The sequence below is a fragment of the Doryrhamphus excisus genome, chromosome 7 (genome assembly GCF_030265055.1).
Source record: "Doryrhamphus excisus isolate RoL2022-K1 chromosome 7, RoL_Dexc_1.0, whole genome shotgun sequence".
Classification (NCBI taxonomy): Eukaryota; Metazoa; Chordata; class Actinopteri; order Syngnathiformes; family Syngnathidae; genus Doryrhamphus; species Doryrhamphus excisus.
Window position 1 is genome coordinate 3,520,441 of NC_080472.1, and position 23,758 is coordinate 3,544,198.

At 45.2% G+C, this 23,758-nt stretch overlaps 5 protein-coding genes across 11 annotated transcripts in view; 1 reads left to right on the top strand and 4 right to left on the bottom strand.

Annotated features, from left to right (window-relative positions):
• Positions 1–23,758, top strand: part of mmp15b (matrix metallopeptidase 15b) — a 36,373-nt gene that overhangs the window by 940 nt on the left and 11,675 nt on the right. The window contains exons 1-8 of one of the 5 annotated variants that reach the window (XM_058076764.1): positions 6,590–6,805; positions 8,102–9,170; positions 9,258–9,497; positions 13,167–13,287; positions 14,096–14,273; positions 21,038–21,186; positions 21,323–21,445; positions 21,531–21,838. In XM_058076764.1, the coding sequence (XP_057932747.1) occupies positions 14,160–14,273; positions 21,038–21,186; positions 21,323–21,445; positions 21,531–21,838 (694 nt within the window). In that variant the 5' untranslated portion in view covers positions 6,590–6,805; positions 8,102–9,170; positions 9,258–9,497; positions 13,167–13,287; positions 14,096–14,159. Of the gene's footprint in view, positions 1–6,589; positions 6,806–8,101; positions 9,171–9,257; positions 9,498–13,166; positions 13,288–13,685; positions 14,274–21,037; positions 21,187–21,322; positions 21,446–21,530; positions 21,839–23,758 lie in introns of those variants that run through there. The other 4 variants (XM_058076768.1, XM_058076769.1, XM_058076765.1 and 1 more) reach the window with 4 other exon arrangements.
• On the bottom strand, positions 52–1,902 carry LOC131131849 (oocyte zinc finger protein XlCOF19-like). Of its 2 annotated transcripts, none has more exons than XM_058076801.1 (2): positions 1,821–1,902; positions 52–1,242 (listed from the first exon to the last, which is right to left on the bottom strand). In XM_058076801.1, the coding sequence occupies exon 2, from the start codon at positions 1,208–1,210 to the stop codon at positions 278–280; it is 933 nt and encodes a 310-aa protein (XP_057932784.1). In that variant the 5' UTR covers positions 1,211–1,242; positions 1,821–1,902; the 3' UTR covers positions 52–277. The 2 variants fall into 2 exon arrangements, with proteins under 2 accessions (XP_057932784.1, XP_057932785.1); XM_058076802.1 differs by having other exon boundaries at positions 1,654–1,885.
• On the bottom strand, positions 2,459–4,480 carry LOC131131848 (gastrula zinc finger protein XlCGF8.2DB-like). The gene is made up of 2 exons (XM_058076800.1): positions 4,230–4,480; positions 2,459–3,608 (listed from the first exon to the last, which is right to left on the bottom strand). Exons 1-2 carry the CDS (start codon positions 4,308–4,310, stop codon positions 2,598–2,600), a joined length of 1,092 nt encoding a protein of 363 aa, XP_057932783.1. The 5' UTR covers positions 4,311–4,480; the 3' UTR covers positions 2,459–2,597.
• LOC131131835 (zinc finger protein OZF-like) overlaps positions 4,792–23,758 on the bottom strand; it is a 77,851-nt gene continuing 58,884 nt past the window's right edge. The window contains exons 1-2 of one of the 2 annotated variants that reach the window (XM_058076781.1): positions 6,755–7,024; positions 4,792–5,908 (exon numbers count right to left, since the gene is read on the bottom strand). In XM_058076781.1, coding sequence (XP_057932764.1) covers positions 4,932–5,908; positions 6,755–6,884 — 1,107 coding nt within the window. In that variant the 5' untranslated portion in view covers positions 6,885–7,024 and the 3' untranslated portion in view covers positions 4,792–4,931. Of the gene's footprint in view, positions 5,909–6,754; positions 7,025–23,758 lie in introns of those variants that run through there. The other variant, XM_058076780.1, reaches the window with a different exon arrangement.
• LOC131131843 (zinc finger protein 771-like) lies at positions 8,006–10,506 on the bottom strand. The gene is made up of 2 exons (XM_058076793.1): positions 10,073–10,506; positions 8,006–9,307 (listed from the first exon to the last, which is right to left on the bottom strand). The coding sequence occupies exons 1-2, from the start codon at positions 10,254–10,256 to the stop codon at positions 8,238–8,240; spliced, it is 1,254 nt and encodes a 417-aa protein (XP_057932776.1). The 5' UTR covers positions 10,257–10,506; the 3' UTR covers positions 8,006–8,237.

A 23,758-nucleotide genomic window follows, 5' to 3' on the forward strand; every position in this document is an offset into this window, starting at 1 on the left:
GGGGGGCAGTCATGTCACCCAAAAGTTGAGATAAAAAGTCCCCAGCCCAAAGACAACAGTCTGCAGTTAAGGTCCCGGGCCTCCCTTCCCCCGCACCCAAGGTGGCTTAGTTGGCTTAGTGATTGAATCGTCGAACCCGGGTGAGCAAGTCATGACACGTGGTGCCTTAAAGGGCCTTGGAAAGTGCGGGGAAAAACACACAGGCTGAGTCTTACCAGTTGAAGTCCCGCAGCTTCACTTCCTGCTGCTGTTTTCCCAAGCAGGAAGCGGTGCGGCGTCACTTCCTGCCGCTGTTCTCCCCAGCACACGTGTGATTGCTAAGCTGGTATTGATAAGAGAATCTTTCAGCACACACGCTGCACCGAAACACTTTCTCTCCGGTGTGTCTCCTCGTGTGTCTTGCGAGTGCTATTCGCTGAGAAAAGCTTTTGCTGCAGATTGAACAAGAATATGGTTTCTCTCCAGTGTGCGTCCTTGTGTGTACTACAAGTGCAGTCCGGTCATGAAAGCTTTTGTTGCAGCTTGAGCAGGAATATGGTTTTTCTCCAGTGTGTATTCTTGTGTGTATTGTCAAATGTTGATTTCGAAGGAAACCTTTGCCACACACGGAACAGGAATATGGTTTTTCTCCGCTGTGGGTCCTCGTGTGTGTTTTCAAATCCTGATTTTGTACAAAAGCCATACCGCACACGGAACAGGAAAATGGTTTCTCTCCGGTGTGTATCCTTGTGTGTGCGGTCAAATGTGCCTTCTGAGAGAATCTTTTAGCACAAACTGAGCACATGAATGGTTTCTCTCTCCTGTGTAGTCTCGTGTGTCTTTTCAGATTGCTACGATTATTAAAGGTCTTGTCGCAGTGTTGGCATTTCAAGCGTGTGTTGTCAGGGTGACATGTCATATCAGCTGTAGAGTCTTCATCATCATCATCATCATCAGTGTCAGGAGAGTGTGACGTCGTGTGCTCGCTATCTGATAGTGGAGCTAAGAGCTTGTCTGCTGGTGATCCTCCACAGTGGTCTCCATCGGCTTCTGTTGGAGGCTCCGCCTCTCTCTTCTCCTCACTTTCACCTTCATCGTCTTCATCATCTTCACTCTTCACGGGGACGCCAATCACTGGGAACTCCTCCGGTCCTTCAAGATGTTCTCCCTCCTGGCTGATGCTGTAGTCTTCCTCTTCCTCTTTAACGTGGGGTGGCTGCTCCAGCTCCATCCTGAAGCTCGACTCCTGGTTTTCAGTGTCGTCTGCAGGACAAAAGAGGACAAGTACAGGCTTTAGAAAAGTCCAGCTTCTCATGTTCCATCCTTCCCTCACTCGTAAACAAGACCCTGAGACACTTAAACCATCTCAACTCGTCCACTCGGGGCAGGATCATCTATCTGATCTTGCTGGTTATATCATCTCTCGTCTTCTTCCTTTTCACTTCTTGAAAATACCCCTCTAATATCCAGTAACGCTATTAGAATGTCCCATTCGGGTTCATGTTCAACGATAAAGTGAGTCGATTAGTTGACGTTGTCGCTCGTTCGCGAAAGTTCCTCCTCGTACTCCGCTATCCTTCTGCTAACGCTCCAAATATTCCCCCAACAGCCGCAGATTCACCAAACTGGCAGCATCTGACACATTTTCACTCAATCCCAACACTTTACACTCACGCTTGATCTCTTCTTCGCGATGCGTGGATAACTTCCGGGTCTCCTTGCTAGCAGCTCGCAAGCTAAGCTAGCCTGGGAAGCGTCAACGTTCACCACAGACGAGTTTGTCCTGATATGAAGAATTCATAAGGTGTAGTTTGTAATATGAAATGTATGAAAAAACATACAAACGTCAAAAATGCAGGATTGTAGCGAGGACTTAAAAGACGACGACTCCTGCTAATCTTTTTTTTCCATTTCTTCGATGACTACTTCCGGTAAAACGCAGCGAATGGTGATATGCGGATGGATACTACAATCTTTACGCTCTAAAATCGAGTCTCAAAACATAACATCGATACTTTCATAGTTAGTAATTCGAGGCAATGTATATCATTAATAGGAACCCGATGGAAAGTAAATAAATAATTCCCATCTTGTCTAAATGTACACGACTGGCCGGAACTACTTTTTCTTCCGCCTTGGTCGGTACGTAATGCATAGTAGCAGTGCTACGTCAGTCAATTATGAAATAGTGTTCCTTCTTACTTCCTTTTTCATAATAAATAATTTATGTGAATGGTTTCATTATTGAAAGTATTGTTTAAAACACAATACTTTATACTATTTTAAATTTGTAATAAAAATGTAAATGATTAATTGTAAATTATTTATATATTCAAAATATTATGATTTTATGACGATTTCATCAATACCACCCTGACATGGACTAAGTATCCGATCAGAAACGGAAATGACTGCTTCCTTCAGGTATGAAGGTGTCATTACACCCTTGACCTATGACCTGTGGTGAAATAGAGGACAATATGGGTTCGACATCGACTAAAAGGGATGGTAGACAGATGGAGGAAACTGTCACACATTCTTTATTGAACGACCTCGTGTTGAAGTCTTGATGGCTCATTCCAAGCTTGCTGTTCTCCCCGGCAGGAAGCGGTGCAGCTTCACTTCCTGCCGCTGTTCTCCCCAGCACACGCGTGGTTGCTAAGCTGGTACTTATAAGAGAATCCTTCAGCACACACGCTGCACCGAAACACTTTCTCTCCCGTGTGTGTCCTCATGTGTGATGTGAGTGTCGTCCGGTCACAGAGGCTTTTGTGGCAGATAGAACAGCAATGTAGTTTTTCTCCAGTGTGTCTTCTCATGTGTCTTTTCAAACACTGATTCCGAACAAAAGCTAAACCGCACACGGAACAGGAGAAAGGTTTCTCCCCAGTGTGTATGCGTGTGTGTCTTTTCAGATACTGACTCCTTACGAAACCCGCGCCACAGATTGAACAGGAAAACGGTTTCTCTCCGGTGTGTATTATCATGTGTATGGTCAAATCTTGATTTCGTACAAAAGCCACACCACACACGGAACAGGAAAATGGTTTCTCTCCGGTGTGTATCCTTGTGTGTGCTGTCAAATGTGCCTTCTGGGAGAATCTTTTAGCACAAACTGAGCACATGAATGGTTTCTCTCCCGTGTGCAGTCTCACGTGTCTTCTCATGTTACTACGATCGTTAAAGGTCTTGTCGCAGTGTTGGCATTTCAAGCGTGTGTTGTCAGGGTGACATGTCATATCAGCTGTAGAGTCTTCATCATCATCATCATCATCAGTGTCAGGAGAGTGTGACGTCGTGTGCTCACTATCTGATAGTGGAGCTAAGAGCTTGTCTGCTGGTGATCCTCCACAGTGGTCTCCATCGGCTTCTGTTGAGCTGCTGCTCGGAGGCTCCGCCTCGCTCTTCTCCTCACTTTCACCTTCATCATCTTCACTCTTCACAACGACATGAATCACTGGGAACTCCTCCGGTCCTTCCGTGTTGATGCTGTGCTCCTCATCTTCCTCTTTAACATGTAGGGGCCGTGGCTCCTCTTTCTTATTCACGAGACGGGGCTGGGGCTTCTCCTGCTCCATCCTGGAGCTCAGCTCCTGCTGCTCAGGGGGGAGATCTTCCTCAGTGTCCACCTGCAGGAGTGAAGAAGACAAGCCTTAGGGAAGTCCAGTCATGTTTCTGAGGATCTCATCAGTGTCCGTCCAGCTGACACATGAAGCCCTCGGAGGACTTCCTGCCCCAGACTGTGTGACTCGGCCCGGCACATAAGCTGAGCACCGGCTCCCCCCAGGGCTGCGTGCTGAGCCCCCTCCTGTATATTCATGGTTAGTTTACCGGGTGGGAGAAGACCCGTAACATCCCAACCAAAGCCGGCAGCCAAACACTTCCCTCCATTCCTCAAGCTCATCCAATCACTGGTTAGAACTCATCCAGGATGCATTCAAGGTCTCACAGAAAGATCGGTTTCTTATAAACTCATTACAAAGATGCGTATTTGGGTGTTAAAAATACTCGAGCATTGCAAAGGGAGCCACAACAAAGAGGCTACAGAGCCACACACGGGTCTGGAGCCGTGGGTTGCTGACCCCAGCTCTATACCTACATGAAACATTTCGTGAATTTACTACAAATGCTTCATCTTTATTCCTTCCGTGATAATAGCCCTCTAACCAATCAATGCCTTCAAATGTCCTTTTCACGGTAATCATCACATATAAAGTTAATAAACATGTTAGAGTCAGAATGTAACAAACCTGTTCCGTGGAACACAACTTAGGGCTTCTTGGAAACGTCCAGTTTGCACTCACTCGATCTCCGTTTAGCGATGTCTTCATCACTTCCGGGTCTCGTTGTTAGCGGCTGACAAGCTAAGCTAAACTGAGAGGATTTATCCTTCACAAAGGATTAATGTGTCGGTTATTATTCTTTTACGGTACACAATGAATGAATGAATGAATGATATAAATGCTTACAGAACAAAAAAACATAAAAAAACGCGATAACAGCAATCACAGGGGATAAAAAAGACCTCCTTGCTAACACGTCCACTGTTCTTATTTACTTCCGGCAGGCGAGACGCGGCTTGTACAATTTAGCATTAGCGCCTCCCTCAGGCGAGGAGGTGTTATTACACGCTCGTCTTGGGAACTTGCAGGAAATGTTGGATATTTCAGGATTTCAGCTTTTCCTCACTAGATGACACTTTTTGTGTCGTTTGTGTGTCACTTTTACGTCTCTTTTTAGCCTCTTTTCTTGGCTCGAGCGTGAAATTTAATGAAATAAAACTGACTGACACGCAGTCACATGTTTCTCCTCTAGTTTTATTCTATTTAACCAGAAGAAACATATTAAGGAGATTGTGTTAGACACGTGTTATACAATATGCAGTGATGTTAGCAAGTTATTAAAGTCTTCACTTCCTGCTGCTGTTCTCCCCGGCAGGAAGCGGTGCAGCTTCACTTCCTGCCGCTGTTCTCCCCAGCACACGTGTGGTTGCTAAGCTGGTACTTATAAGAGAATCGTTCAGCACACACGCTGCAACTCAGCACTTTCTCTCCCGTGTGTCTCCTCGTGTGTCTCACCAGATGTGTCCGGTCACCAAAGCGCTTGTCGCAGACTGAACAGGAATATGGTTTCTCTCCGGTGTGTATTCTCATGTGTCTCTTCAAATAGTGACTTCGTCTGAAACCCGCGTCGCACACTGAGCAGCTGAAAGGTTTTTCTCCGGTGTGTATTCTTGTGTGTATTTTCAACTCGTGTTTGTGTGCAAAACCTGCAGCACACACGGAACAGGAAAACGGTTTCTCTCCGGTGTGCATTCTCGTGTGTGTTGTCAAATGCGCCTTCATGGTGAATCTTTTGCCGCAAACTGAGCACATGTACGGTTTCTCTCCTGTGTGCAGTCTCATGTGTCTTTTCAGATTTTTACGGTCGTAGAAAGTTTTGTCACATTGAGAGCACGTCCTGTTTCTCCTCGGGTGACATCTCGTGTGCGTCATCAGCGTTTGCTTGTCACCGAAGGTCTTGTCGCAGTGGACGCATTTCAGTTGCATGTTGTCAGGGTGACATGTCATATCAGATGTAGAGTCTTCATCGTCATCATCATCAGTGTCAGGAGAGTGTGACGTCGTGTGCTCACTATCTGATAGTGGAGCTAAGAGCTTGTCTGCTGGTGATCCTCCACAGTGGTCTCCATCGGCTTCTGTTGTCATGTGTTGAGTTGAGCTGCTCATCGGAGGCTCCGCCTCTCTCTTCTCCTCACCTTCATCATCTTCACTCTTCACAACGACGCCAATCACTGGGAACTCCTCCGGTCCTTCAAGATGTTCTCCCTCCTGGCTGATGCTGTGGTCCTCCTCTTCCTCTTTAACGTGGGGGGGCTGCTCCAGCTCCATCCTGGAGCTCCACTCCTGCTGATCTTCTTCACTGATGTCTGCAGGTCACAAGAAGACAAACTTTTGGAGGAGGTTTTTCATCGGGAATGTTGCACATAAGAACGCACTTCACAGGAAGGAGGACGTGGAGGAGCATGGAGGAGCATGGAGGTGCGTGAACATTGGAGGGACATTAAAGGGTGGACTTCATAGTTCATGGTGTTTATAGTTGTCAATAAATTGTTCTTTTAATGTCACACTACTGTTTATGTCGTGGTACAGTTGGGAACTGATATTTTCCTGAAACGTGTTGATGTGTTAAAAAAATAGATTTCAAGATAAAACTACATCTCAGCTTGATGAAAAATATCTGATTCACTCTTTGCTCACTTTTCACCATTTTTGATGTTTTTTTTTTTTTTTACATTTTCCAAATATTTCCACCTTCTGCTGAAATCATATTTGTCATTCTTTTCCCTCCGTTCAACTGTTTACTTTTCTTTAATATTCCAAACTTTACTCTCATCAAATTATGACTTTTTCTTCTTAGACTACAACTTTTCATTTTATTCTTTTAAAACGGCTGCTGTTTATTCCCCTTTGTTGCTAGCATTGTTTCTTTTCATTTCTTGCCACATTCTAACAACGGAATTCAACAACAGCCACGGACCACAAATGGCCCCCGTGCTGCAGCTTGGGCACCACTCGTCGATGAGGTAAAAGTGTACTGGTGTTGAACAGGAGGTGACTAACGGCGGCTTCAGGCTGACTCCAGACAACCCAAACAGGAAGTTGAAGGCGATAAGTAAGGTCGCCGGAAGGGTCACAGATCGCCGGAAGCCACGCCTAGAACTCCCAATGATGAAATGTGGAATAATAAAATATGGAATAAGAAGTGAACTAACCTGTTCCTGCTCCGTGTAACCCAACTTGGTACCTCCTGGAAACAACGTCAGGTAGTTGACGTCGTCGCTCCTTCTCCTCTTTTGTTCCACAAAGTTCCTCCTCGTACTCTGTTTTCAAACTTTCGCACATTTTCCACACAAAAACAATCGCAACACTTCACACACTCACACTTTGATCTCTGCCTGGCGACGTGTTGACCACTTTGACGTCTTTTTGTTAGCAGCTAGCAAGCTAAGTGCTGACATTTACGGAAATGTGCACTCAAAGTGTGAGAGGCTGCATTGTGTCGCTGTGCTGAGTAACAGCCAATGAGGAGCGTTGTTGTTGGAGAGTCGGGTATTCCTTCCACAGCCGCAGTTAGTCCCCGATTAACCATGGCTCTCAGGATTTGGACTTAAACTCACACTTGATCTCTGCTTTGCAATCTGTTCTACGCTTCTTGTGTCGTTCTTAGCAGCTAGCAAGCTAAGCTAGCCTGCATTATCACTTCCGGTAATGGCAACTTTTAGTGCATTAGCGCCTCTCTCAGGGGAGGGGGTGTCATTACACCCTCGACATACATGTACAGTTCAAAATGGACAGTATTGATTCAGCGTAAACGAAAATAGTTTCTTCAGTTTGAAGCTTTTACTGCAAACTGAGCAGCGGAATGGTTTCTCGGCGGTGTGAGTCCTTGTGTCCTTCAGTTTGAAGAGTTTACCACAAACCGAGCAAGCGTGCGGTTTCTCTCCTGTGTGGCTCTTCACCTGTCTATTTGAATCTGACTCGCAACCAAAGGTTTTGTCGCAGTGTTTGCATTTCAAGCGTGTGTTGTCAGGGTGACATGTCAGCTGTATCCGGCTGGGGGGCTGGGGGGCCGGGCCACCCTGGAGCCCCACTCCGGCTGCTCGGGGGGGAAGATGTTCTTCGCTGGTGTCTGGAGGACACAAGAAGACAAGCACAGAGGATGCGTATCGTAACTTTGGTCCTGGGAATTCACTTAAGTGGATCATTAAGTAAGTCAATCATAACTAGGAAAAAGGGAAAAAAAACTGTGATATTTTCACATGTTTTATTTACATTTTTTCACACTTATTTCAGGACATTTTCATTATTATTTTTTTTAACAAAAAGTAATATAAATGTAATTATTTTAGTGTACAAAAAGTAAAAAAAATAAGTAAAATTTACTTCAGTGTAAAAAATAAAATTGGGAAAAAAGTAGAAAAAATAGAAAGACGTATTTAATAAATTTTCTCTTTTTTTTACACTTTACACTTTATTTTTTTGTAATTTTTTTCCACATGTAAGTCCTTGACATTTTATTTCTGTATTTCACTAATTTACATGTTCTACTTTTATTTCAGTCAAGAGCGGGATAAAGGATAAAGGGAACAGGAAGTCCAAGAGGACCCGCCCCCAGTCAACCAAACACTGGAACCTCCGCCCCTCCTTCTCACATCCAAGCGTGTGTCGCGCTGTAACTAAAGCACCCTTAAGTCCTCAAGTGGAAGTCCTGCTGCTGTTCCCCCCAGCACACGTGTGATTGTTGACCTGGTACTTATAGGAGAACCTCTCGTCACACACGCTGCAAGCAAACACCTTCTCTCCAGTGTGAGTCCTCATGTGTCTTTTCAGTTCTGGATTCCGAACAAAGCCGATACCGCACACGGAGCAAGTAAAAGGTTTTTCCCCGGTGTGCCTCCGCACGTGTATTCTCAAATCCGCGTTGCGTCTGAAACTCAAGCCGCAGACTGAGCAGGAGAAGGGGTTTTTCCTCCTGTGTCTTCTCATGTGCTGGTCCAACCCCGAGCTGTCGTGAAAGCTCTTCTTGCACACCGAGCAGGAATGTGGTTTCTCTCCAGTGTGTATCCGCGTGTGTTTTGTCAGGCACGCCTTTTCAGCAAATCCGACGCCGCAGAAAGAGCAGGTAAAAGGTTTCTCTCCGGTGTGCGTCCTCGCGTGTCTCCTCAAGTCTGACTTTCGTGTAAAAGTGAACGCGCAGACGGCGCAGGTGAGCGGTTCCTCGGCGTGGTGTCTTGTCATGTGACGATCCAACGCCGAACTGTCGCACAAACTTCTGTTGCAGACGGAACAGGATTGCTTCTCCACAGTGTGCGTTTGTGTGTGTCTCCTCAAATGTGCATTCTGGGAGAATCTTTTACCGCACAGTGAGCATGTGAACGGTTTCTCTCCCGTGTGATTCCTCGCGTGTCTTTTCAGATTTCCCTTGTTGCTGAAGGTTTTTCCACATTGAGAGCATTCCAAGTGCGTGTTGGCCGTGAGACCGGTCACATCGGCTCTGGCGTCTTCATCATCGCTGTCGGGAGTCTGCGACGTCGTGTCCTCGCTATCTGACAGCGGAGCCAGGAGGCCTCCCTCGGGTGCCTCCTCCTCGTCGTCTTCGTCTTCGCTCTTCACGATGATGCGATTCAGGTGAAAACTGCCGACGTCGGCCTCCTCCGGTCCGTCAAGACGCTCTCCCTCCTGACTGACGTCGTGCTCCTCCTCTTCTTCTTTCAGGTGGGGGGTCTCCTCCTGCTCCGCGCCGGTCGGAACATCTTCACTGACGTCTGCAGGACACAAGAAGACCGAGTCGCAGTCAAGTAAAACAAGAGTGAAGCCATCAGTGCGGATTGAAGACAAAGACGATTGAAGACGCGTGCATCGTGGGCTTTGCTACATCGAAGCGACAACAGTCGGCTTCCGCCGTTGACCGTTGTGCTACGTCTTCATTCTTCATCCAAAACCGAAAACATAAAAGTGAGTGGCTTTGTCAAATGTTTAAAAAGAGCTCCGAGCGTTTTACAGGCTGCTAAACTACACACAGGAGACGACGTTGTAACTCCGCCTCTGAGAACACCTCACATGTACCTGGGCTGCCGGAGAATAAGAACACGTAGCAGAAGGGCTCCGTCTTGCCGTTATAGTTAGCGACTACATTCCCAACTCTCTAGATTCTGTTGTCTGACTGGACACTTTGGGCCGCACGGTGGACTAGTGGTTAACATGTTGGCCACACAGTCTGGAGATGCGGAAGATCTGGGTTTGTATCTGTATGGGCATCCCTCTAGGGAGTTGCATGTTCGAACCCCCCCTTGTGCTTTTCTCCTCTTCACCCAAACAAGACCAAAAGTTCCACAGAACTCCATCTGTTCTTGTGACTTTACTTCCTGGTTGGGAGCGCCAACCCGGAAGTCGTGTGGATTTGTCGCCAAACTCATTGTAACAAAAAGATAACAACACTGGCTCCAGCACATAAAATGTGCCTTTTTAGAATTAACGTTCAATCTAAATCAACATAAAACTATGGAAAATGTGAGAATAATCTAACAAACCTGTTGAGGGCTTCTTGGAAACAGCGTCCAGTAGTTGACGTTGTCGCTCGTTCTCCTCTTTTGTTCGACAAAGTTCCTCCTCGTACTCTGCTATGGTTCTTTCCAACACTACAAATATTTCTTCCACAGCCAAAGCTAGTCGCTGGTTCACCAACGCTCTCAGCATTTGGACATTTGGACACATTTTCACACGATCGCGACACTTTACACTCACACTCGCGACACGGTGCTAAACTAAGCTAGGCTAAGCTAGCTCGGGAAAGATTAAAAAAAAACACCGAGGCAGTTTTATCCGCACAGGAAGGATGATTAAGGGATTAAATTGATTCTGCCTGACAAAACGCGTACACGATCTACGCAACAATGAACGCGATAGCTGGAACTACAAGATAGCAATGATGCTAACGCTTCCGTGGCAGCCGGGATCCGTGACGTCATCAGTACGGGACGGCTGCATGGTGCTGTTGTTTTGCTTGGCTCGGCTTTGGTTACTCATGTCCGAACTGACCACAGCAAAAGGCACAGCAGTGAAAAGGTTAATTAATCATTAATCATTAATCATTAGTCATTAATCATTAGTCATTAGTCATTAATCATTCATCAGGTTTCCTAAAATAAAGCCAATGTTGTGAAAGTTGACCACCAAAGGTCTAATCCTAAACCACAAAGCTAAACCTAGTCCTAGGTCCTAATCTAACACCAAACCCTAATCCTGTGTCCTAACCCTTAACTCCAACCCTAACTCTAGAACCTAAACCTAACCCAAATCCTAGGTTCTAACCCCAAACCCTAACGCTGCAACCTAATCCCAACCCTAACTCACATCCATCCTAGATCCTAACCCTAAACATTACGATCTAAGCCTAACCCTAACCCAAATCCAGACCCTAACCCTAGACTCCAACCCTAACCCAAACACAAACCCTAATCCTAGGTCCTAATCCCAACCCTAACTCACATCCATCCTAGATCCTAACCCTAAACATTACGATCTAACCCTAACACAAACCCTAATCCTAGGTCCTAAACCCAACCCTAATGCTGTAACCTAAAACTAACCCTAACCCAAATCCAGACCTTAACCCTAGACTCCAACCCTAACCCAAACACAAACCCTAATCCTAGGTCCTAAACCCAACCCTAATGTTGTAACCTAAAACTAACCCTAACCCCAACCCTAGTCCTTAACCTAATCCTAGGTCTGAAAATCAACCCTGACAATATGACCTAAGACTAACTCTAACCCTAGTCATAGTTCCTAAGTCTAAGGTCTAAGGTCTAAGTCTTAGGTCCTAACCCTAAACCCAGCGCTAATGCTGCAACCCAAAACTAAACCTAAACTCCAACCCTAAACCTAAACTCCAATCCTAATCCTAGACCTAATCCTAGTCCTAATCCTAGCCGTACTTACCAGTGTGGTTTACCACACTTAGTCGACATTATTTGGCTGCATGTTGTAATCCTACCACGTGGGGGCAGTATGACCTTTAAAACGCGTGTTCCGTCCTGCACGTGTTGTAGTGTGACCTTTACGCCCACACTCGGACTTTTTAGGCGGTAAGGTGCGGAACCAAAAGCGTGGTTGCGTGTGTTTTTAGTGTGTCGCTGGTATTTCCATCAAGCGTTTACTGGGCCACCCGAGGATGCCGATGCCACACGTGGGTTGTTTACCGCCCACGACACGCTTTAGCCATCGTACCTTTACGAGAACCGCACACGCGCACAGGTGTGCTGTGGACCAGGACCGTAGAACCTGCTAGAACGTGCTAGAACGTGCTAGAACGCGTTTACGGCTGCCGCGTCCCACGCTATGTGAAGTACGTGTTATTTCTTGATCATGTCAAATATTTCATGGCCCCACCCTGACGCCTTCCATCAAGACCATGTGACTCACACGCAGCAGCTGTTTGGAGGGGAACATCTTTCATCACCGATGGGGGGGGGGTTCCCCAGCCCCCAGCCCCCAGCCCCCAGCCCCCAGTCCATATGGTACAATGGAAACAGTCCTGTCACATAGATGATCTCTGACTATAGGGCGTCTGTTGTTGAAGGCCCTTAAAAGCAGCAGTGATATAGAGGATCTTTGACTGCTCTTAGGTTGCGTTAAATCCAGCACTAGGTCCTTAAAACCATCAGCGGAGTCCTCTCAAATAGAGGATCTTTGACAAGCTTTTGAGCAACTGATTCCTTAAACACAGCCCCAGATCTTTGACCTGCAACTTTTTTGCAGGACAGCGTAGTGCACCCGTCGTATAGATGATCTTTGACTACCATTTTTTTTTACAGCAGAACACTTTTGTCATTAAAAAGATCTTTGCCTAGATTTTGGTTTGTATTATACGTCGGGTCCTTAAGAACAGCAGAGTGCTCCTGTCATGTAAAGGATCTTTGACTATCATTTTTTAATCTCATCCCTTAAAAAAACAGCAGGGTGGTACTGTTAAATAGAGGATCTTTGACTGGCTTTTTTTCATCTTAATGCTTGCACCCAATCCTGCAAGATCTTTGGCTAGCAAGAAAAACCTTCAAAACAGCAGGGTGCTCGTGGTGTGTAGACAATCTTTGGTTAGCTTTACGTCTTTAAAAACACAGCAGAGAGCTCCTGTCATATAGAAGACCTTTGACGACCATATATTTTGCAATAGTCCCCTTGAAACAGCAGTGTGTTCAGTGTTAAATAGAGGATCTTTGCATATTGTTTCATTTTTTGCAGGATATCCTCCAAATTATCAGAGTTTCATATTGAAGATCCTGCAGTCTGTCCTAAAAGACGTCCAAGCTCCCATCATATAAAGGATCTTTGATGAGCATTAACATGTGCATCAGTTTTCCGACTAGATGTATGGGTCTTAGTTCTTAGCTCTTAGCTTGGTCCAAAAACAATAAACCACCCTGAAGTCTTTGCATTTATTCGTGGCAGCCCAAATGTATTTGTGGCGGTCTGGAGGAAGCCATCTTTGCGTGCGTCCAGTAGGCCTCGTCTTTGTCGCAGCAACGACGTTTAAAGTGAGCAATTATGTGAGTAGCTACTTCCTCCAGAGGCTGAGGTCCGTAGATAATAATCACACTGACATGTCTCTCTCTCTCTCTGCAGCCTCCATCACGCTGAGGGAATGACAGGAAGCGTCTGCAGGAAGTAACCACGTCTTATCCCACCATCTGCAGTGTCGGACTGGAACGCACCAGGACCACCAGGACCACCACGGCACAGCCCGGTGAAACAAGCATTTCAAAACCTTCCTGTGAAAGATGAGTGGGACATTTGTACGTTCTAAAATGGATGAATTCAAAACATCATACGTTGAACCAATGCAACATACATAATTATAACATAAATAATGTTTTAAATTTAATTTTTTTTAAAATTATTTTTATTATTATAAAAATTAAAAATAATTTTAAAATTAAAAAAAATAATAAAAACAACATAAATACAAGGTTTAAACTTGGTCTTATCATCGGGAATGATGAAAACTGTCTTCCTGCACTGTAGAAAATGTTAGCCTAATCATTTAGTACCATTTTTATTGAGTTCTTTATGGCGGAAGTCGCTGCTCGGAGTTTTATTTTGAAAGCCATCTTTGAACCTGTCGCTTCCGGCCGGTCACACTTGTCTCGAGCGCGTCTCAGCCAGCTTGCTAGGCAGCGAGGAGGCACTCACGCGCAGCGTCACTCCCGTCCGTCCTGCAGAGGGAACGAGGACCGCAATGGAGGACGCCGAGTAGAAGCTGCTAGTTAAAGTCCGTCTTTTGGTGTAGGAAAGGCTTTCCTGTTGCTCCCGGGCACTTCAAAAGCTAAAAGTTTGCTGTCAGCTAACTTTCAGGAGGAGGAAACTACGCACTCCTCCTCCTCCTCCTCGCTCAAAGTGCACTTTTTCAAGGTTCCTCGTTAGGAGCAGCTTAGGGCACCTTCATCCATGGAGGGTCTGGACGTGGAGGTCCTTCCCAGGATGCATGTTAGCCTTTCCTGTGGACTCGAGTGACTCTTTTTCCTGCTTTCTTTTGTTCCTTTTACACCCGCTAGAAGAAGACCTCCTTGCACTCCACCCCCTCTCCTTCTCGCGAACCACACCGACGACCACCGCACCATGGCCGGCTCTGGGCCGCTGTGGTTGCCGTGGAGACGGAGCCTCCTCCTGGCGGCGTGGATGTGTGTGCTCGGGGTGCTCGGAGCTGAAGATGACGGCTCCTTCAACGCGGAGGTATAGTACCCTTGTCTTTTTGCACCTTTCTCCTTGTACACCTGAACAGTAGAACACCACAATGTATCCCACCGGGCACCCTTCAATTTATTGAAAAAACAGTCAGACAGAACAAACACTAAACTTAATTATGCACATAAAACTAATGGAACTTGTACCTTTGTTCAAAATAAATTCAACCATTACCATGGTCTGTTCCGGGGTCAAACTGTGGACACGGTAAAACCTTTTATTTCCTGTGCATGCAAGCTTTTAGCCACATTGAACATTTTTTACGTACAAGTGTAAAAAAAATACACAATGTTTGTTTTGTTTTCCTCTCTGAGAGTGGATCCGGCGTCACAAAAAGCCAAATAAAAAGGCAAGGGGCTCCTTCTGGCTCAGCACTAAAGTTTTGTGTAGCAACAAAGGCGTTCAAACCTTCTACTGTGTCTTGTTTTGGTTCCCTCTGCAAATGAAAGAAACAATAAATAAATAAAAAGGTGACAAATAAAAAAAGCAGCAAATTGAAATAAGTAATGTAGACATTAGGGATGTCCCATAATAATGGGTAGTATTGGCCCGATATCACCATAAAATATATAAATATCGGTATCGGAAATTGAGAGTCGGACAATATCAGACATATCGGACAGCTAATAACTAGCGCCAAATTACAACAACCTTAAAACCTTAAATGTGGTGCCAATAATTAGTCAAAAGTAATGGCAATTCTTTGAAAAAACTTTATTATAAAAATAAAAATATTACACCAAATTTAAAAAAATCTTTAAAAAAAGCTCAAACTTTGAAAAAGGTAGTACAAAATATAAAAGTACCACCAAATAAAAAATGTGCATCAACATGACCCGTAGAAATGTGGCGGGTGGCGGGTGGTGGGGGGTGTCGGCCAGGTGAGACGATGACAGCTAACGTTAGCTGAGATTACTGGCAGAGATCTCCTTTGTCCGCCGTTTTTGCCGACGAGCGGCGAGGAGGTGGGCTCCAAATGACAAAGGCGGGATAAACAAAAGGCTGCTCTGCTCGTCAGTCACGTTACGACACATGATGATGGTGTGTGTGTGTGTGTGTGTGTGTGTGTGTGTGTGTGTGTGTCTCAGACAAAAGACAGAGTCTTGACACAATGAGTGGACTGATGAGCCATTCCCCACACACTTGTTGCTTCACGGCGCTGTGTTTTTGTGTGTCAGCAGCCTACACGTCCATCGGCCATGGAAGACTCTCAGGTCACCCCAGCAGGAAATGCTAAAAAATCTACAAAAAGTAGCACCAAAAAAACAATAGTGACATTTTTTTAAAATTAGCGCCAAATCTAAACAAATGAAAGGGGTGCCAAATCTTAAAAAAAAATTATAGTACTAAGTCAAAAAAATGTTAGTGCCAAATATATTCAAAAAGCAACTCCAAATGTAAACAAATAAAATTTAGCCAAAAATTAAAAACGGTAGCGCAAAAATCTAAAACAGAAAAGAGACAAATCTTAAAAAAAAAACAAAGAGCAACACCAAATCTAAACAAACAAAATAGTGTCAAATCTTTAGAAAAAAGGTAGCGCCAAATGTAAGAAAAAGAGAGCGCCAAACTACATCGCGTCGCTAAATAGGAACTTGTGTCATCAATGTAACATTACTGACGCCTAGTGGCCGGTGTGGAACACTACATATCATCACAACGTCTTTGAATGTCTTCCTTTGATTTGGATTTGACTTCATTCAGCCGTTTTATGCTTAAAAATGCTTCATTTAGGCACCAAAATATGCCAAATATTGTTGTTATTGTTATCTATGTACTAATGTACATCTATGTATAGCCCTCTCCAAGCCCCAAACAGGGAATAGAATTGAAACATGGAAGGTGTGAACAAAGGTTTGACCCTGGAACAGATCATTTCTATGAGCATTATTATTTCCTACGGGGAAAGTACTTCCCAAATCACCTCGGATGTTCCTCTGGAGGTGGATCTTTCTTCCTGGAGGCCATCTTGTGCGTGTTTTTGTGTGTGTGTGTGTGTGCGTGTGTGTGTGTGTGTGTGTGTATTTGCCCCAGTCAGCACAGATAATGAGCTACCATCAATGCATGCAAGCTAGTACTACTGTAGTACTGGATCCTGTAATTACTGCCCCAAAACACAAAGCAGATTTATGTTGGAGAGCAGATGAAAGCATGTTGTTATTGTTATGATGATGGTGATGATGATGATGAAAAGCAGGCCTCTGTTGATGACGTTTGGTCGTTTATTACGTGTTCTTTGTAACAAACCTTGAATTATCGTCCGGCGTTGGAAAGTGAAATCCCGTCAGAGAGTTCAGTGTGTCAAATACTACTCAGCACAAGCAGGAGGGCCGTGTGTGTGTGTGTGTGTGTGTGTGTGTGTGTGCATGTGTGTGTGTGCATCGGCATGCAGCGTCTGGGACATGGAGGCATGTGAAGAAGACAAAGTGTCCTCTTGTTTGAAAGGAAAAGGAAAAAGCTCGATGACGCCGTCGTCTCATTTGCCTGATTAATGGAACTTGGCGGACACAAAAAGTGAGCGAAATACGTGAGAAGCAAAACAAATATGTTTAGAAATATCGGGATTCGTTTAGGGCGGGACCCGCTGCTCGTTGAGAGGAGCGATACGTGAAACGATGACTGATTTATCCATTGTTGCTGTTCTTGCTGCTAAATTATGGACAGCATTTCAAAGTGCAGCGTGGAGGGGGGGGGTCGGGGTGGGGGGGTTTGGTTGCAGGATCCGGTTCCTGCATTTGGCAGATGATGTGCTCCTGCCGGTTTTACCTTGAGGCGGAACCTCCAAATCCGAGTCCATGGTTCTCGCTCGGAAAAGGGTGGCTTGCCATCTCCGTTTCGGGGATGAGATCCTCCCCCAAGTGGAGGAGTCGAGTACTTGTGGGTCTACGTTACTATCCTCAGATTTGGTCATGACTTTTGGCTGTGACAGGACAAGATGGCGGGTACAGGAACCAGATGAGGCGGCTAGTTAGGATGAGATGTTCAGGGACCTCCGGGAGGAGCTGGATGAAGTGGGCAACCCAACCTCGGATAATCAGAAGAAGATGGATTTTTAGAATATTCTGACTGATTCAAACTGATGAAAAAGCAGTCACATGGCCCCCGGGCCACATTTTGGACACCACTGTTTAAAGGAGACCAAGTTTCCACATCCCGTTAGATTGGAGCCTGTCCTTCAAGAAGAAAGATGAAGTTTTTGGGTTGCCTCGTGGGTCACCATTGCCGTGTCACAGCCCCCCCCCCCCCAATTAGAGACTTAAGTACTCCTCTTCGTTATTCCAGTCGAGCTCCGTCTGCCCTTGGGATGCTTTTTGGCTGCGCTGGGCTCCACGAAGCTGACTTTCGTGGAATGGAGGACGCTTCCTCTTGCAGGGACGTCCCGGAGTTAGAAGACACGCTAACGAGCGTGTCGTCAAACACGCCGAGGTGGATTTGACCCTTTATGAAGTCTTCCCATTGAGTTCCACATACTGTAACACCCACTTACCCCCCACCCCCGCCCCCACCCCCACCCCCTCCGGCTAGGACGCTTGCAGAGATGGCAGCCGACCAAACCTCAAAATAAAAGCTCTGTTCGTATCTTGGCTGACATTGTAGCGGACACACACATACACACACTTGGACACACACATACACACACTCGGACACACACATACACACACTTGGACACACACATACACACACTTGGACACACACACCCTGGCTTTTACTACGCCGACTATATAGCTGCCTTTTGGCAGGTACCATCAAGGACTTTTTGAAAGACCATTTCACACACACACACACACACACACACACACACACACACACACACACACACACACACACAGTGTCATCTCAGCCTTGTTTTGTATTCAGGCCGCCTGACAAGCAAAGATGAGGGTTCATAGTTTTGGAAGATACAGTAAACCTCGAATATATCGGATTCAATTGTTCCCACTGGTTTTGTCCGATATAAGCGAAATCCGTTATATGCGTATACCGGAAAATGTCCGTTTTACGCATATATGGGATTTATATCCGGTATATGCGTAAATGGGATTTTATCCGTTATAAAAAGGCACTTCCTTGACTATGTTTCCAATGTACCTGGACGCGCAGGCAACGCTGCAAACGCTGCAAATGACGTCGTATAGCGGCCTGTCACGATTCGGCGAATCGGAGCGCCACGATGCGGCCATCCGATATATGCCAGGGAAATTTCATGGAAATGCATTGGAACGGGACTGGAGATTTTGTCCGAAATAGGCGAAATCCGTTATAAAAAATCCGATATATGCAATGAATTTTTATTGGAAATGCATTACAAAAAAATCGGTTCTTTTTTATCTGTCCGTTGTGAGCCAATTTCCGATATATCCGAGTCCGATATATCCGAGGTTTACTGTACAAGCGAAGGGTAAAGGGAAAGGAAGTCGTGCCCCCCTCTAAAGACTCCCCAGGAAACGACCCCTCACATCGTGTCCTGGCGTCGGCGCCTTTTGCGCCTGAACGACCTTACTAGATCGGAGGTGGAGGTCGTCGTGAGAATAATTCCTACTGGTGATGGATTCCGGTGAAGCAGCACACGGGAAGAGAAATGCCATGGATGGAAATCTTAGATGATGTTCACACTGCAGATATTCATACATGAGTTGCATCACTTTATCGATCGGTGGAAGAATGCACGCCATGCTAACTGTTTACCTTTGCTATGGTGGAACTGGACGCCACCGCCGGTCCGCCCCCGCCGGTCCTCCCCGTGGGTGCGTTGCTGTTAGCGGATCGTGAACAGCTGCTGACGACTTCTCTTTGTTTCTTCCCACGTGTGTTAAATATCAACATGACTCACGTCATGACATGAATGATACAGACGTGTTGACACAACACACCTCCTCGTGTGTGGGGGAGGGGGGGTGGAGTGATCCTTCTCATTGTGTGACGTTCTCTTATCGCAGGGGGGAGGTGGGTCAAGGTCTCGTCCGGTTCAACCTTCTGGACTCCTCTTCCTGCTTTCACACACACACACACACACACACACACACACACACACACACACACAAGGAAGGAGATGAAAGCGATGGTGAAGGTCCGACCTTCTGAGGCCAAAAGCCGCCAGTGTTTCATTACGGACAGAAAGGACCAATCAGGTGTTGATGCTTCACCGTGCTTCCGAGGTTCATCCAGGTTTAGGATTTCCATGTTGGATGTGACCTTCCTTCCTGGTCTGGTTTGTTATGGAAAGTCGTTATTTGAAGAGGTATGATGGAGATGGTCAGTAGCACTCGTTTTTTGTTAAGGTCACGCCAAATCTAAAAAAAAAAAAAAAAAAAAAACATAAAAAAAGTGGCAAAAAAAACCCAAAAATGTACCAAATCTGTTTTCAAAAATCACGCCAGATCTAGAAAAACCAGTGGCCATTTTTGTTTTACAAAAGTACATAAATCAACATTTTAGATTGCCAAATGTAAAAAAAAGTTAGCTCCAAATCAAAAAGAAAAAGTAGAAATTGTTTCTTAAAAGTAGAACCACATGAGAAAAAAATACACCAAATCTAGAAAAAGGTTGCACCCCCGAAGCAGGGAGTGACTTGGAAGGAGTGCTTGTGTACACGCCGAGCTTTATCACCAACACTTTGCACAACGGGAGGAGTTCACACACACACACACACACACACACACAAACACACACACACACCACAGGGAGTGTGTGTGTGTGTGTGTGTGATATTAAGTTTCTACACAACAGGTGTGTCAGGCTGTGTATCATCTGTGATTGCTTCAAGTATCACATTTTCTCCCTGCAGTCTGGCATCAAACCACAACCACTACCCCCCCCCCCCCCCCCCCCCACTGGTTCCGCCTCATACGGTGGCTTTGGTCCAGCGTGAAACCGAACCCACTCGAGAATATTTGCATTACGTCACATACATATGTTACAAAAGTTCTTGAAAAGCATATTTTACAAGCTTTTTGGAAAATCCAACCTTGAAAATCGAACAGACTATGAACATTTTGAACCGAGTATTTGAGTTGGTTCACATAATACGCTAGAAAAGTAAATAAAAGTATATTTTACAAGCTTTTAGCTTGCCAATAAGGCAGAATGTAAAAAAACTCATTTATTTAACCAAACACACGAAGGTTTGGAATATGAATGAAAAAAAAGCTATAAAAGTATATTTTTGAGGCTTTTTCTGAAATCTAAGCTCACAAATAGAACAGAATATAAAAACAACCTATGCCTTCAAACCAGCAAATAACATTTTGGGTTTGGAATATTTGAGTTACATCACATAATATGTTATAAGAGCTCTTTAAAAGTATATTTTGGAAGCTTTTATATTTAGAAATCTAAGCTAGCCAATAAAGCATCATGAAGTCTTTAACCAAGCAGATGTCGTTTTGGTTTGGAAGATTTGATTTTGTTGCCATAATATGTTGTAAAAGCTCTTTAAAAGTATATTTTAGATGCTTTTGTGAAATCTATACTTGCAAATAGAACAGAATATAAAAATATATATATATATATGCATTCAAACTAGCAAATAAAGTTTTGGTTTGGAATATTTGAATTACATCACATAATATGTTATAAGAGCTCTTTAAAAGTATATTTTGGAAGCTTTTTTTGGTCAAATCTAAGCTTGCAAATACAGTTCTGTATAAAAATGATGTATGTATTTGACCCAGCAGTCATTTTACTTGCTTTGGAATATTTGAGGTACGTTAGGTCACATGTCCCAACGGCGCTTGAATGTGTTTTGTGTCCAGTCGTGGCTGAGGATGTACGGCTACCTGCCCCAGGCTAGCCGGCAGATGTCCACCATGCGCTCCGCTCAGATCCTGTCCGGCGCCATCAGCGACATGCAGCGCTTCTACGGTCTGGAGGTCACGGGAAGCATGGACCTACAAACCATCAGGTCAGCGACTGACACGACTCGGACTCATCATCCATCAATCCCTGTGACCCCCCACCCAGAAATAAAGCATAAAGTTCTCGGTTCTTCACCTTCTCTGGTGCGCCGCAATTAAGCACTTCCTGTTCATCCCCTGCAGCGCCATGAGGAGACCCCGCTGCGGCGTGCCCGACAAGTTTGGAGGGCAGATCAAAACCAACGTGCGGCGGAAACGCTACGCCCTGACGGGGCATAAATGGAACAAGAGCCATCTGACGTACAGGTGAGAACCCGCTCAGCCCGCGTCTTCTTCTCCGTGACGTCCATTGGTCCATTCCTTCTTCTTCTTCTTCTTCTTCTTCCCGCAGCATCCAGAACTACACTCCCAAGATCGGAGAGTATAACTCCTTCACGGCCATCCGCCAGGCCTTCAAAGTCTGGGAGAGCGTCACCCCGTTGACCTTCGACGAAATCCCCTACCAGGAGATCAAATACGGACGCCGCAAGGAGCCCGACATCATGCTCTTCTTCGCTTCCGGTTTCCACGGAGACAGCTCCCCCTTTGACGGGGAGGGGGGCTTCCTGGCCCACGCCTACTTTCCCGGCCCCGGGATGGGAGGGGACACTCACTTTGACTCCGATGAGCCCTGGACCATCGGAAACCAGAACGTACAAGGTAGGACGCCTCCGTACGGAAACCAGCTTCTCAAACTGACGCATCATAATAATTCATAATTATTCATATTACACATACTGTAGATTACCATGGGACAATCAGACACAGGAATAATTCATATAATAATAATACCGTATTAGTATGATTGTTGTATTCTTTTATTGTCATATTTTATATTATTTATATTACAATGTATTCATATTCTTAGAATTATATTAATATGTTACTTATTATATTAAATATAATATTATTAGTAGTATCAGTAGCATTAATAGTAATATTAATTATTGATTAATATAATTATTATATTATTTTATCTTTTACTGTATTATTTGTAATTAATAATTAATATTCTAATAATTAAACTATTAATATTAATTAATATTGGTATTTTAAATACCAATATTTAGGTAAAAAAGCGCAGGTCACATGACAGACTCGTCCCAAAGTGTGCTCATTGAAATACCAATAAAGTTGTTTTGCATAAATATGATAAATAAAATAAAATACCAATATTTTATTGATAAATATTTTATTTAAATATGATAAATATGACGCCCTGGCAGGCGTTTTTTTAATTATTTTATTTGTGCTTACTAATAATTTAGATTAGATATAATAATAAGATATAATAATAATAATAAAAATGAATAACATATATATATAATATAAATAATAATATAATGAATAGGCCGCCGCCCACAGCTAGGTAGAGTAGAAGATCCAAGGTGGAGATGCTGGCTGGTTTAGGATTGAAGGAGCGAGGACTAAGTCATGCTGCCATACAAGCGTAAAAAGAAGTGAAGCCGACTTCACCCTAAATGCACACCATCTCCATGCTAGCCGACACGCCGAGGTCGAGTGTTCCACCCGTTCTTCTTGAGAGCTTCCATTGGTTGGTCTTCAGGGTGAAATAATCCTCATTGGCTGACGGACGGCAGCAGCTGCTTCCTTCCTCCAAAGCCACTCGTCATCTCTCCTGCGTCCTCGGCCCCGACCGCCGTGATGCCATGTCACGTATCACGCCGCACCCCCCCACCCCCCCGGGAGCCCCTCTGCAAACACACAACAGATGTGGGCGACATCACAGGCGCGCCGGAATGCCGCAGTAAGTGGGAGTGCGGCGTTCCGCTCGGGAAGAGCGCTCCCTTTGTTGTCCCGTTTTTCAAGACAAAGTGCAGCCGCACTCGTCTGACTTTTAAGACGGACACGTCTCCGCCTGGTCTCGCTCCGCCGCTCTTTGTCTAAACATCGACCTCGTCTACACGCTTGATGGACTGAGACCCGGCGGCGTTTATCTTGTTAGCATCTCAGAACACACAAACACTTCACTTGGACCGCCGAGGCTACCATCATCCTTTAGCTCCTCAGACACCAGTCCTGACGCTGGGGGACGACGTCGTCCATCTTTTTTCGAAGCAATCGTCTCTGCGTTGATTTTGGTGTCCGATTTTGGGAGTCATGTTGGACTTTGGATTTTCGGCTCCTTAGCTACAGCGCTAGTTCCCCCTCCCTGTGCCTGGACCGCCGTGTCATGGTGGCACTCGAACCGCTCAGTCGTGTCCGAACTCAACTAAACGTGTCCGAACTAAAATATATAATCATAATAATATATAACTATATATTTTTAGCCATCCATTTTGTGTCGTTCATCCTCACGTGTTAAAGGTCATCAACGCCGTTTTTGGCGGCAGCGTGCGGTCGCCATGCTGTTCGTCGTTGGTCCCCAATGAAGTGCGAGACTTGTTTGAGACGCAAAGTCTCAAACGGGGGCGGGGTCGGCGTTGGCGATGGACGGAGAGGCTGAACTTTGGCGGGACCCCGTACGAGCAAAGGAGTCGTCATGGCAACCTCACAAAGGCCTCTTTATCTGCGCTCTCCGTTACCTCTTGGCTGTCTTCTTCTTTCCCGTGCCCCACT

Excerpts from the sequence above, each read along its gene's own strand:
- LOC131131849 (XM_058076801.1), bottom strand. The coding sequence starts at position 1,210 with ATGGAGCTGGAGCAGCCACCCCACGTTAAAGAGGAAGAGGAAGACTAC.
- LOC131131848 (XM_058076800.1), bottom strand. The coding sequence starts at position 4,310 with ATGAAGACATCGCTAAACGGAGATCGAGTGAGTGCAAACTGGACGTTT. Across the intron at positions 3,609-4,229 it reads AGTTGTGTTCCACGGAACAG|GTGGACACTGAGGAAGATCT; the intron begins GTTTGTTACATT and ends TCACTCCTGCAG.
- LOC131131843 (XM_058076793.1), bottom strand. The coding sequence starts at position 10,256 with ATGTGTCCAAATGTCCAAATGCTGAGAGCGTTGGTGAACCAGCGACTA. Across the intron at positions 9,308-10,072 it reads TTCCAAGAAGCCCTCAACAG|ACGTCAGTGAAGATGTTCCG; the intron begins GTTTGTTAGATT and ends TGTGTCCTGCAG.